The sequence below is a fragment of the Ovis canadensis genome, chromosome 7 (assembly GCF_042477335.2).
Source record: "Ovis canadensis isolate MfBH-ARS-UI-01 breed Bighorn chromosome 7, ARS-UI_OviCan_v2, whole genome shotgun sequence".
NCBI classification, from domain to species: Eukaryota; Metazoa; Chordata; class Mammalia; order Artiodactyla; family Bovidae; genus Ovis; species Ovis canadensis.
The window spans coordinates 89,522,923-89,536,926 of NC_091251.1; the positions used below are offsets into that span (position 1 = coordinate 89,522,923).

The following is a 14,004-nucleotide window of genomic DNA, read 5'->3' on the forward strand; positions in this document are numbered from 1 at the left end:
TTCCGTTTAAGTTTTAAACTGTATTCAGTTTTAGATATAGCTAAGTTTCTTCTCTGTGAAGATGATGCACAGGGCATTCATTGTTGGAAAGTAGAATCTGTGCATTGAGCTAAACATTTATTGATGAAATAGGATTTTTTATGTGATGTCAGTGTATGACTTGGTCTTTTTACAAAATTGGTTTTGTTAAGATACCATTTGATGCAGTTTTAAATGTATTATTTAAAGTCAGCTCAGTAAGTGTAATACATTAAAATTCGTTAATTTTACATGTTCAATCTGAATTTTGAAAACAATTTTTTAAGGTATTATGTTGTATAAAATTCACGTTTTATAAGTACAGTTTGAGTTTGTTAAATTTATATCATGTAGGAGTTACTGAAATCTAGTTTTACTACACTTCCATCCCGTGAAAAAGTTCCCTCATCTCCTATCATAGCCAGTTTTTACGGCCACCCTCAGCTGCAGGAATCCACCAAAATGCTTTTCTAACGGCACTAATTTTGCCTTTCCTAGTAATTTCATATGAATGGAATCATCTAGAATGTACACTTGTACCTGGCCTTATGTTTTTGAGGCCATCCACGTTATTAAGTAAGTAAAGTCGCTCAGTCGTGTCTGACTCTTTGCGACCCCATGAGTGGTAGCCTACCAGGCTCCTCTATCCATGGGATTTTCTAGGCAAGAGTACTGGAGTGGGTTACTATATCCTTCTCCAGGGGATTACTGAATAGTATTCCAGTTTTTAAAATTTATCCTTTCATCAGCTGAAGGACATTTGAATTGTGTCCAGTTTAAAGCTATCATTATTAATAATGCTTTTATGAATATTCCATTTAGATCTTTTTTTTACAAATAAAAAAATATATTTCTCAGATGGAATCACTGGATTATATATCATAAGTCTATGTTTAACTTTTTAAGAAATTGTCAAACTGGTCACCAGTTCATGTTCTTACCAGTATGAGGGTTTCAGTTTCTCCACATGCTTTCCAAAGCTTAGTGTTGTCGGTCTTAAATTTTAGTGATTGTGTTGTATTTGTAATGGTGGTTTAGTTGCTAAGTTGTGCCTGACTCTTGTGATCCATGGAGCCTGCTAGGCTCCTCTGTCCAAGGGATTTTCGAGGTAACAATACTGGAGTGGTTAGCCATTTCCTTTTCCAGGCGATCTTCCCAACCCAGGGGTCAAACCTGGGTCTCCTGCACTGCAGGCAGATTCTTTACCGACTGAGCTACTAGGGAAGTCCTGTTTGTAATGGTATTTCATTGTATTATTTAACAGCTCTATTGAGTTATGATTCGGATACCATGTATATATAATTCATCCAATTCAAGTGTACATTTCAGTGACTTTACATATATTCAGAATTCTGTGATCATTACCACAATCAGTTCTAGAATATGTTCATCACCCCTCAAAAAAAACCTGCATCCCTTAGCCGTTCCCTCCCGTCACACACACACACCCCCACACCCACCACCCACCAGCTCTCAGCAGTCGCTAATCTACTTTGTCTCTCTAGATTTGCCTATTCTAGACATTTTATAAATGAAATCATATAGTACTTGGTCCTTTGTGACTGGCTTCTTTCACTTCTGTTTTTAGAGTTCATCAGTGTTGTAGCATGTATCAGTACTTTTACTGCTCAATAATATTTCATTTTGGTTGTACTATTTATTCATTTATCGGTTGACAGACATTTGGATTTTTTCCCTCTCCTTTTTGGTGTTAATACTGCTGTAAACATTTTTGTGCAAGGTTTTTTTCATTTCTCTTGGTTGTATACCTGGAAGTGGAGTTGCTCTATGTTTAGCCTTTTGAGGAATTGCCAGACTGTTTTACAGTGTAAAACTGTTCCCTTTGACATTCCCAACAGAAGTGTATGAATTTCAGCGCTGCTTCTTTTTTTTTTTCAATCTTAGCCATCCTAGTGGGTGTTGTGGTGTCTCATGGTTTTGATTTCTGTTTCTCTGATGACTAATAATGTAGAATATCTTTTTATGCATACATTTAATAAAGCCATTTGTATATCTTCTTTGGAGAACTGTCTGTTGAGGGGCTCTTCCCACTTTAAAATCAGACTGTCTTTTTACTATAGAGTTGTGTTTGTTATATATTCCAGAAAAAAGTCCTGAATCAAGTAAATGATTTGCAAATATTTTCTCCTTTGGTGTACACATTGTTCACATTCTTCATGGTGTCCTTTGAAGCACAGGGTTTTAAAATTTTGATCATATCTAATTTATCTGTTTTCCTTTTGTTTCTTGTATTTTTGATGTGTCTTAAGAAACCATTGCCTAATCAAGGTCATGAAGATTTATGCCTAAATTAAGTTTTATAGAGTTCTTATGTGTGTGTTTTTGACCTGTTTTGAGTTAATTTTTGTATATGGTATAAGGTAAAAGTCCAATTAATTCTTTTGCATGTGGGCATATGGATATCTAATTTTCTTAGCGTTTTTAAGAGACTTTTTTTTTTCCTTTTTTTTCCTCCTCATTTAATTTGTCTTGGTACTCTTGTTGATTTGCCTGTAAATGTTAGAGTTTATTCTGGTCTCTTAATTCTGTTCCATTGATTTCTGTCTATCCTATGCCAATATCTCCTTGTGGTTTTATTAGCATACTTAATGATGTTGAATATTTTTCCAGATGTTTGTTGTTTGTATATCTTTGGTCAAATCTTTTGCCTCTTTTAAACAGTTACATCATTTGACTTACAGAGTTGTAAGAGTATTTATAGTGAATATAGGTATTCTGCAAGTATTTCTCATTTTTTATAGCTTGCCTTTTCATTTTCTTTACAGCATCTTGTAGTGGCATATGTGGGGGTGGCATATTCTGCCACTCTTCAGTGGATTCTAAAAAGCTTGTGGAATCAACAGATCTTGGCAACTGATTAGAACATCTTGGAGATAGTAGTATAATTAACAATAGTAGGGAAGAAGTTGAGGTCAGTTTAGGATATATTGAAATTGAGATTCCTGGTGACATCCATGTAAAAATGTACTTTCTGTTCCTTCAATTTGGAACCCTTTATTTCAGGATATTCCCACAGCTGACTTTTTTTTTTTTTTTTTTTTTTGTCATTCAAGTCTCAGCTCAGTTATCACTTCCTAAAATAGACCTTTCCTGACCATCTTATCTAATGTTGAACCTTCCAAACATCATTCCAAACATGTTTATTACATAACCCAATTCTGCTTTCTCTGTACTCCTTTCTCTGAAGCCATCTTACTGTGTATTTGCTTTTTGTTCTGTGTTACCCTATCAAAATATAATCTCTCATTAGGATAGAATCCGGAGAAGGCAATGGCACCCCACTCTAGTACTCTTGCCGGGAAAATCCCATGGATGGAGGAGCCTGGTAGGCTGCAGTCCATGGGGTCTTGAAGAGTCGGACACGACTGAGCGACTTCACTTTCACTTTTCACTTTCATGCATTGGAGAAGGAAATGGCAACCCACTCTAGTGTTCTTGCCTGGAGAATCCCAGGGACGGCGAAGCCTGGTGGGCTGCTGTCTATGGGGTCGCACAGAGTTGGACACAACTGAAGCAACTTAGCAGCAGCAGCAGCAGGATAGAATCCTCTCTGTCTTGGTCTTCAATGTCACGTTAACATTTCCCCCTCTGAATTAACTGTGGTTCCTTTCTGTCAAATTCTTTCTGGATCCTAAACTTCTCATTTTCTTGGCCTTATGAAACCATTTATAAAGTTTAAAATTGATCCAGAAGTTGTAGTTAAAGCAAAGAAAGAAATCCCTTAAACTGCATTTCTGTTTGAGCCTTACCTAGAGATAAAAAATGTCATTAAAAATAATCTACAGAAGGGGCATGCCCTTTTTCTTTCTCATCATTGACTTCAGGTAATTTACATTGATTTTAATTGATGTTCATTAGTGATGGGTGTGTGTACATTTTTATTGCTTTATACTGAGAAATCCTAGTTATCTGGAAACAGAATTGTATATCATATTGAATTAATTTTTCTGTCCTTTCCCTCTCTCTAAAAGATTCTGCAGATTTTTACACTTGATTGTCTCTTTTCTGTTTTACAGAGTAAGAAAGTCTGAGTTTTGCGAAAAAAATCAGAAAAGAACTAAGAAGATAGTCGACAAGAACTTTCCGATTTGCATAATGTAAGTTCTTTTCACTATTCTTGGCCTGAATTTTGTGTTAGCTGACAAAGCTGTCTCTATGGAAACAAATAGTGCAACTTCTGAGAATGTCAGAGGAATGCTGATCACTTAATATGAGACTTTCCAGCTGCTGGTCAAAGGGCATTACTCCTAGGAGAAGGGGAGGAAGGATGACTTAAAAAAAATATCTGGAGTTCTAGATGCTAGTTTAGACCAAGTATGTTTATGCCATGAAGTGTATGTTTTACATTTCCCTCTGCCTAAAAGCTAGGATACTGATTATATTGGAACTCACCTTCTTATAGCAGTTTGTGTTTCCTGGCTCTCATATAAGTGGTTTTGTTTCTTGGTATGGAGTTTTCAGTGGGCCTGTATCCCTCAGGCTATTTCAGGCCCCCCAGTCTTAATTATTTGTACTTATTGAAACTTACTTAGCTTCTTTTTACCCCCTTCTTCTGTATTCAAGTCACAGAAGCAGAGGCCTTTTTTTCTCGCTATTTGAAGTTAGCATTGAAATTGCTTTGGCCTGTGAGCCTGAAAATTCATTTTCTTCTTTTGTGGAATACATAAAGAGAGTTGTTTTATTTATTTATTTTTTTCTTTCCACACCCCCTCACCACCCCTAGTCCCACGAGGTGGAATGTATAAGCTGGGATTCTGATGAGGATTTGAAATATGGGCCTTCAAGGTGTTTTTGAAACAGTTAATTTATAATTAGAGGATAAAGAAGAAAGGGATACTCTTTAGGGCCAGCAGCTTGTAACTACTTTAGCTGCATAAGGCAGTTTTTTATTTACATATAAGGAGGTAATTCTCCAGTTCAGTCATTTACCTGCCTCCAATTGCGAATCGTCAAACAAAGGAATTGTTTTTTGTTTTCTTTTTTGAGAATGAGAGTATAATTCCTTTGGATTGGTACTCTTTCACTGTTTATTTTTATGTGTTGGCTGCATAAATAAGCTAGAATATTCATGGTTTGTCTGTTTAAAAATTATAAAGATCTTTAATTTTAAAACTATGGGACACAGCATAATGTTTCTTTGATTGTGGAACAATCTGTCTTGCACCTCATGAATTAACTCATGAGTGTTATTATTAAGTCTTGGGGTTTTCATACTGTGAGATCATTATGTAATTGAGGTGATCTGGAAAATTTTCCTAAAATAGTGGCTTGTGGTAGATCTTGAAAGTAGAACATGAAAGGAGAAGCAGTTCTTATTTCTTAGTTCATAAGGCGTTTGGGCAGGAAGAGAAAGATGTGGGATAGGCAGGCACAAGTGAGGAAGCTAACTTAAGACTTGCACAGGGAAGTAGTAAAAGATACAGTTAGAAAGTTGGGATTTTACCTTGTGAGTTTGGCTTCTATTCTCTAGGCAATATGAAAGCCATCAGATGTTCTGAACATAGGAATAGTTTATTCATATGCCTAGTTAGGTGTTTATCTCTTACTAGTTATCAGGGCTATGCAGATCAGTAAGATCCCTTAGATCATTTATCTGTATGACATATAGTCACCTTGAAATTGTGTTAAATCAAAACCTGTAACACCCTTTAATTTTTCTCCTCTCTCTCATTCCCTTCTCTTGAATTCTCCATCTTGGTTAATGACATTGCTGTCCACCTAATGACCCAAAGATAGTGTCCATGAAATCATAGTGCCTGGATCATGTTCTGAAGCCTGCAGTTTGCTTGGTCCTATGCGAGGTAGGCAGTGTCACAGATCCAGAGATAAGTCAGTGTAATTCTTGACTTCCAAAGGTTTCTGGTCTGGTGGGGCAGACAGACAGATACAGACTACGGCAGTTGAGTTTGATCGAAGTTGTGATAGGGATTAAGAGGAGGCACATATCCAATATGGAAAATTACGAAAATCCAGAGGAGGATGTATGTGAGGTGAGAAAAGTAGACACGGATTAGGTTCTAGACAGTCTAGTTCTAGAGCCTGTACTCTTAAATGCTGTGCTGCCTTGGGTAACTGGGGAGACATAGTGGCATTAATTAGAGTTGAGAATGGAGGAAAAGGATCGAGGAGTGTAGAGGAGATTAAAGGGAAATAAATATAAGTTTAGTTCTGGACACATTAATTTCTAGATTCCTTTGGGAAATTTTGGTAGATAAACTAATGGGCAGGTAGATAAACTAATGGGCAGGACCCTGTCTGTAGCTTTAGTACCTCAGGAAGGGGTAAGTGCTCTATTAAATTTATGTTCAAATCACCCCTCTTTTTTCAACCTTTGATGGCTTTCTTACTGCCTTGAGATTAAAGGCTTATATTTATAAGACTTTTTGTAAGTTGGACCCAGTCAGATTTTCCTGCCAGTATTCTCTTGTACAAACTGTCCGCTATAATTCAACTAGCTTTGTTTATGCTTTCCCCAAACTTTATATTTTTCTGTCTTTGGTTCATATGGCCTCTTTTCTTACTCTTTCATCCTGTCCTCAAGGCCTACTTCAGTCCCTGTTCCTCATTTATAAAATAGGCATATTTGGAAGTACTTTTAGAGTTGTAGCAAGGATTAAGCGATTGAATACTGTGTAAGGTGCTTTCAGTAGTATATGGCATAGAATTACGAGCTCAGTAAATGTAGTTGTTAATACTACTACTGCTGCTGCTGTTACTACATCCTTCTTCTCTTCCTTTTGCCCTGCTGTATGTATGTAATAGAAACCCCAAGTTTTAGTAATTCTGTAACCTATATAATCTCTTTAATGTGGCTTTTTTTCACTCTAACCATCTTAGTTTAGGACCCCGTTTCTTACAGTTACCCTCCAATTGGTCTCATTGCCACCCTTCAGTCTCTCCTCTAGCCTTCTACCAGAGAGATATTTATCTAAAAGTGAGTGTAATTGTGTTTTCCCCTGCTTTAAATTCTAAAATAATTCTTACTACTTTCAGGGTAAAGGTCGGAGTCTTTAGGTGTTACCCTTTTCCATCTGGCCCCCTGCCTGCCTTTCTAGTGTTATCATTGTTCATGTATGGCATATTCCCATTGTCCCATCCAGCCATTTTGCATTCTTTTCCTGCTTTTACAGCTGCCACATTCTCTTGCTCTTCCTTCCTTTTGGTCTTATGAGTCCCTCTGCCTGGAACAGATTGTTCTGTCTGGCTAATCTTTAATCTTTCTTTTTTTTTTTTTTTAATGCTGCTGGAAGAGAGTATCCTTATGTTGTGAGATTTGCTATGTCTCTTTATCACAGACTAAATTTTAGAGCCCATCATCTGTGAATTTACGACACTTCTAAGTTCAGTTGAACAGATACCTGATGGGCATCTTCTATATGACATGTGTTGTGTTTAGCCCAAGGAATATAAAAATAAGACACGAATGACCCATTTTTAACAAATTGAAAATCTAATGAGAAATCGACTGGGAAGAATGATCATTCGTTTTCTTTGCTGTCTCTCCGATGGACTGTGAACACTCTAAGGAAAATGACCAAAATGGAGATTTAAGTGGATTATTATCAGGTTGCAGAAACTTTCCTGAGAGTAAAAGAGTAGATCCAGGTGGACAAGCATGATCATAGTCCAGGCATTAGAACTTCAACTGAAATTACCTGGCCTAACTTCTCTTGCATAATTATGATTTCACATTAGTGAGTATGGATACAATCTTATAAAACTTAGTTTTTAAGCTAAGTTTTAATTTCAAATAATTTTTGTAGATAAGCATATGTATAAGTAAAATATTCTATTAAATTTGATTTTTAATATCCTATAAATGTTGTAAATAGAGAAAGTTGAAAGTTTTAATTTTCTGAAAGTATATATGCTCCTAAATTTTTAAAATTAAATATAGCAATATAGTGGCTCCTACATAAATATCTGTTTACTTGTAATGAAAATATTAAATAAATTAAATTTGTATTTGTATATTATCAGTATTACAGGGCTTCTCTAGTGGCTCAGCCGTAAAGAATCCACCTGTTAATGCAGGAGACACGGGTTCAGTCCCTGGGTCCAGAAGATCTCCTGGAGAAGGAAATGGCAACCCACTCCAGGATTCTTGCCTAGAAAATCCCATGGACAGAGGAGCTTGGTGGACTACAGTCAGTGGGGCGCAAGAGTTGGACACGACTTAGCGAATGAATAACAACAGTAATAACAACAATAATCAATATTATAAAACTTAAGAATTATCTAACATTCTGATAGCTCTCATTTTTAATGAAAAAGAAAGCAAGTTAATGATAAATAAGGTATTTATATGTAGATCACATAAATAGAGAAACTAAAATTTGGATGGAAGACAGAAAAATCTGAATTCTTGTGAAGATGTAACTTTTGTGGTCATGTAGCTTGCACCTATTAAATATTTTCCTGATTGCTGATCTAGTAGTTTTCCTGGTAGTCTAGGTGGGTTTGTGTTAAACCATCTGTGACAAGTGGTTTGCTTGAAAGGAGATTGCCTGGCATTAGGAATATTGTCTGAAAACTCAGCTTTTGCTTTGTTGGCATGTTCTCTAACAAACCTATTAACTGAAGTGCAGCTCAACTCAAGGAGGTTATTATTGTAAATATTTTTGAAAGTCTTGAGCAAGAGAAGACTAATTAGTATGTGGGTTTATACTTATATAAACAATCTGCCTATTTATGCCCAAGAAATGGCTTGATGAAACAGCCATTGTCATCCAGTAAAATATTTTTCTTGTCTAAAATATGTTGGATTTTTAAAATAAATAGAATCAAACTAATGCTAAGAATTACTAAAAGTATAAATACTTTTTAGTTCTAAAACTTATATACCTTATTTCATTTGAAACTCAGAACAGTTCTGTGAATAAATTTCCCAAAGGAATCTGAGGTTCAGAGAAACTAGTCTTAAGTCATAAAACTAGAGGAAGTAGCAGATCCAGAATTAAAATACAGTTTTCTGGTCTCCAAGTCCAATATATTCTTATTTGCTGTACAGTATGACTTTAAAACATTTTTGAGTGGTAGCAGATAATACCATTTTCTCTAAGTGAATCCTCATAAAGAATTAACCCTAATTCTTTTTTTAGTGTAACCAATTATAAAGACTAATAACCAACATAGTCGTTTTCTCATTTTAATCTTATAGGTGTGGTTTTATCTTATAGAGGTGGTTTTATCTTGTAGATGCCTTAGCTGGTAATTAAAATTTCTTTTTCATTTCTTTTTCATAAACTCTTAAAAATTGTCCCCTACAATGCTGCCTTATCTCAAGTGAGTTGACAACATAACTTGCTGTATGTCAGGTTCTTTAGCAGTTAACTAGGAAGGGATTTCTGGAGAAGGAAATGGCAACCCACTCCAGTATTCTTGCCTGGAGAATCCTGTGGACAGAGGAACCTGGTGGGCTGCTGTCCATGGGGTCACACAGAGTCAGACACGACTGAAGCAACTTAGCGTGCATGCGTGCATGCATCGGAGAAAGAAATGGCAACCCACTCCAGTGTTACTGCCTGGAGAATCCCAGGGACGGGGGAGCCTGGTGGGCTGCCATCTATGGGGCTGCAGAGTCGAACACGACTGAAGCCACTTAGTAGCAGCAGCAGGAAGGGATTTCAGACTCGTGTATATTAACTGACTGTAGAATATTATGTTGAGACAACTATAAAGGTGATTAAAATACCTTTTTACCTTAAATATCTTACTCTCTACTAAACTAGTACCCAGAACTTTCTTATTTTTCTGCTTTGCTAAACTTTCTAATATTTCATTTTTCTCAGCTGTAAAATTAAGCAACATGCTTCAAATACTTGAGACAGCTTTTTTCTTGAAACATCTTGATATCCTCAGTTCTGTAAAAGAAAGGAAACTATTTAATCTATATAGCAAAATAATTTTATATACTTTTGAGATATTTTCTATGTTGTTTAGCAATAGAGATTGGAAGTAGACGATGTAAATTCTACTTTTATATTGTAATTCTTATACTTTTTTTCCCCCCCATCTTTCCCCTTAGATTTCCTTCATGGATACATTTTCATAGCATTATTATGTGATGTGAGAAGTTTTTTTTTTGTTTTGTTTTTTTTTGAAGTAACATGGATTTTATACTACAGAATCAAGAGATTGGCTTTATAGGAAAAATTGATTTATAAAGAGTGGTACAGGTTTTTATAGATAACCATGACAACATCCCATATGAATGGGCATGTTACTGAGGAATCAGACAACGGAGTAAAAAATGTTGATCTTGCATCACCAGAGGAACATCAGAAGCACCGAGAGATGGCTGTTGACTGCCCTGGAGATTTGGGCACCAGGATGATGCCGGTGCGTCGAAGTGCACAGCTGGAACGTATTCGCCAACAACAGGAGGACATGAGGCGTAGGCGAGAGGAAGAAGGGAAAAAACAAGAACTTGACCTTAATTCTTCCATGAGACTTAAGAAACTAGCCCAGATTCCTCCAAAAACTGGAATAGATAACCCTATATTTGATACAGAGGAAGGAATTGTCTTAGAAAGTCCTCATTATGCTGTGAAAATATTAGGTAAGTAAAAACAGTAGAAGAATTAGAAAATGTTTTGTTGTTGTTTATCTCGCCTTAACATAAATGTGTATAGGAGGGAAGAGTTATATAAAGAATGTAAGTAGTAACAATTTGAATTCAGACCAGGATCAGTTTTTTTCTTAGAAAGACCATATAACTTGTTTTCTGTTAGCCATGTAGAACTGGAGCATGTATCCTAAATGTTCAGGATATATGCTACAATGTGATTTTTATATTTAATCTTTGAAGTAAAAATTCCTATCTAAGGCCTGACCTTTAAAGCTTTGAAATTCACATTTCATTTCAAACTCAAATTTTATATAAAAATTACTGAAAAGGAATTTTTAGATTTTGAATTTCTGATTTCTTTAAGGTTTATGAAATAATTTAATAATTATTAATGAGAAAAATTTGGTGTCATTTCTCTGGCATGATATGCATAAAACATGGCTTTAAAGTCCCTATACTAACTATTCCTAAATTTCATTTTGTGAGGAAAACCAAAAACTACTGCTATGATATATTAATGGGCTTCCCAGGTGGCACTAGTGGTAAAGAACCTGGGCCTGCCAGTGCAGGAGACATAAGAGATGCAGGTTCGATGCCTGGGTCCAGAAGATGCCCTGGAGGAGGGCATGGCAACCCACTCCAGTATTCTTGTCTGGGGAATCCCATGGACAGAGGAGCCTGGCAGGCTATAGTCCATAGGGTTGCACAGAGTTGGACACGATTGAAGCAACTTAGCATGCATGCACATGATGTATTTATAGATACAAAAGAATTCTGTGATCAGATTTTGAGAACGGGTTAAATAAGTTAAACAGCTTCTTATTACAGTACTTCTTGTAGCCTTTAGAATACCGATAGGCATTGTGAATTTATAAGAGAGATCGATATCAAATGGGTGTTTCCAAACTTAAGTATTTTACCATTGAACTTACTGCTCTTTCTTCCTCTACACACAAAAGAGAGATCTCTGAACTCGTGTCAGTGGTGTACATTAACTTGTGTTCCATTAAAACCAGGCTAACTCAAAGGAAATATGTTTATTTCTTAATGATTTATAATTATAGATGTGAAAAGACAGATACTTCACTTTGGAAGGAGAGGGTTTTCATTGTTGTTTTACCATTTATTTGTTTATTGAATCCTTTACTTGACGCTATAGCAGATGCCTTTCTGTGTAATTTTTAAAGTAACTCTGTTAACAGGGCTCTGTAATATCTATTTTGGAGAAAAAGAAATTGAACTTTATTTAAATTACTTGTGTAAGACTCCATGCTAAGTAGTAGGGCCAAGTTTTAATTTGCCTAATCTGGATATGCAGTTGTTATACTGCAAAGAGCAAAGGGTTTGAGTGGAAACTGACATCCATCCTGTTCTTCACTCAACCAGAGCTTTGGCTACCAAGAATGCAACATCTTTTTCTTACTTATTCAAAGTTAATCATCTATATAAATGTACCATATACTATCTGTCTGTATATAAAAGTACCATATGTACTATATATTTGTATATGTGTTTACCATATATACTAACTGCAGTCTAGAACAATTTCTGCTACATCATAACAACTGCTTTTTCTTTGCTATACCTTTACAAAGGATTCATATTTCTTGACAGAAAGCATTGTGTGTGTTTTTCTGTGATTTAAGAAATCATAGATGAAGTGTGCAGAAAATGCCTAAATGGTAATAATGAAAGGCATTATAGTAAAAACAGAGAGATTACGCATTTTAAAAATGCATTTATATGAAGGAATTTTATGCTGTTTTTTCTTAAGAGTTTTGTTAGAGTAAAAATATATCATTGCCTCTTATTGGCATCATCTCATACCACTTCATTATTTTTTTATTTAAATACTCTAAATATTCTCTATGACTTGGAGAAAACTTACATTGTAATATATCCAACCCAAGCCTAGTTTGAGTCTTCTGGGTTTCTATTTAAATTTCTTTGAGATTAATGTATTTGTCCATTTACTTTAATTGAATTAGGCATAAATGTCCATGTAGTAGACAAGACTCATGTAATCTCCATGAAGAAACAGAATTCATTTGTGAAATTTTTATTTATTTTCTTGCCTAACCACAGAAAATTGAAGACCTGTTGCTTGGTTTGTTATTCTACAAGTGTAGTTAAAGGACAACTATATTTTCTTCCGACTTGCAACCCACTGTGGTTTTAAAAATTATCTTTGTGTAATCCTTGAACTTAAGGCTGTTTTACATCATTTATTTTAAAGTAATTTGGAATTTAGTACCAGCTGTCTGTAAGTCATTTCTTGGATAAGGAGAGTATTTCATGTTTTGAGAAATGAGTGATAGATTTAATTTTAATGCACTCAACACAGGTGTGTTATTTGTAGGAGGCATGAAAAGTTATCATAAGTTATAAAGTTGTTTTTGTCAGTCAAATCTTTAGTTTTTGAATGTACTGAGTTTTAAGTTTTCACTTTAAAATGAAGTATAATAGCTTTGTACCAGACATTTTTTCCTGTTTGTAATTTGCTAACACATCAAATTACAACAGTACTCCCTAAAGTTATATAAGTCTCCCTGCCAGTGTTTAGATTAATATGCACGTGCCAGGAGACAACTTCTCAGCTTTTTCCACAACCAGAAACAGCAACCTTGTTTTAAATGAGGCAAGGATGGGGCAACTGATTTATTTCTCTGAAAGGGAGCCGTCAGTTTCCAAATGATACATCGTCATTTATCTGTGAGTAGAGGGAATTCTCATTAAAGAATTGAAAGTGTGTTTGGAAAGATTGGATACTTTTAATTGTCTGGGTGGTGACTTTTAAAAAATATTTATAAATTTGGCAGTGTATAGTATTAAATGTGCAGGGATGGATAGAAAATATTTGGAAAGGATGAACTGAATTTTCTTGTGTAAAAGCACTTAGAATCTTATTGAAAATTAGAAAATAGTGATGTGGGAAAATTAAATGAATAATTAATATTACTAGAAGGCAATGGCACCCCACTCCAGTACTCTTGCCTGGCAAATCCCATGGATGGAGGAGCCTGGTAGGCTGCAGTCCATGGGGTTGCTAAGAGTCAGGCATGACTGAGCGACTCCACTTTCACTTTTCACTTTCATGCATTGGAGAAGGAGGTGGCAGCCCACTCCAGTGTTCTTGCCTGGAGAATCGCAGGGACGGGGGAGCCTGTTGGGCTGCCATCTGTGGGGTTGCACAGAGTCAGACACGACTGAAGCGACTTAGCAGCAGCAGCAGCAGAATAAGTTATAAGAATTTTGATACATTAAGGAGCCTTCCTTAAAATTGACATGAGTTGTTAAAACTTCCTATGAATGAAATATCATTGTCTTATTCTCTTTCATAAGTAAAGATACAAACTACCTTGTGAGAAAAATTCTGAAAAAAGAGCAGAATGTAG

The 14,004-nt window shown here is 35.6% G+C and overlaps 1 protein-coding gene across 13 annotated transcripts in view; it reads left to right on the forward strand.

The window, feature by feature from the left end:
* Positions 1-14,004, forward strand: part of PALS1 (protein associated with LIN7 1, MAGUK p55 family member) — a 78,545-nt gene that overhangs the window by 22,220 nt on the left and 42,321 nt on the right. For 7 of the 13 annotated variants that reach the window (XM_069596852.1, XM_069596848.1, XM_069596853.1 and 4 more), the window contains 2 exons: positions 4,056-4,136; positions 10,067-10,600. In XM_069596852.1, the coding sequence (XP_069452953.1) occupies positions 10,234-10,600 (367 nt within the window). In that variant the 5' untranslated portion in view covers positions 4,056-4,136; positions 10,067-10,233. The remainder of the gene's footprint in view (positions 1-4,055; positions 4,137-10,066; positions 10,601-14,004) is intronic. The other 6 variants (XM_069596858.1, XM_069596856.1, XM_069596857.1 and 3 more) reach the window with 1 other exon arrangement.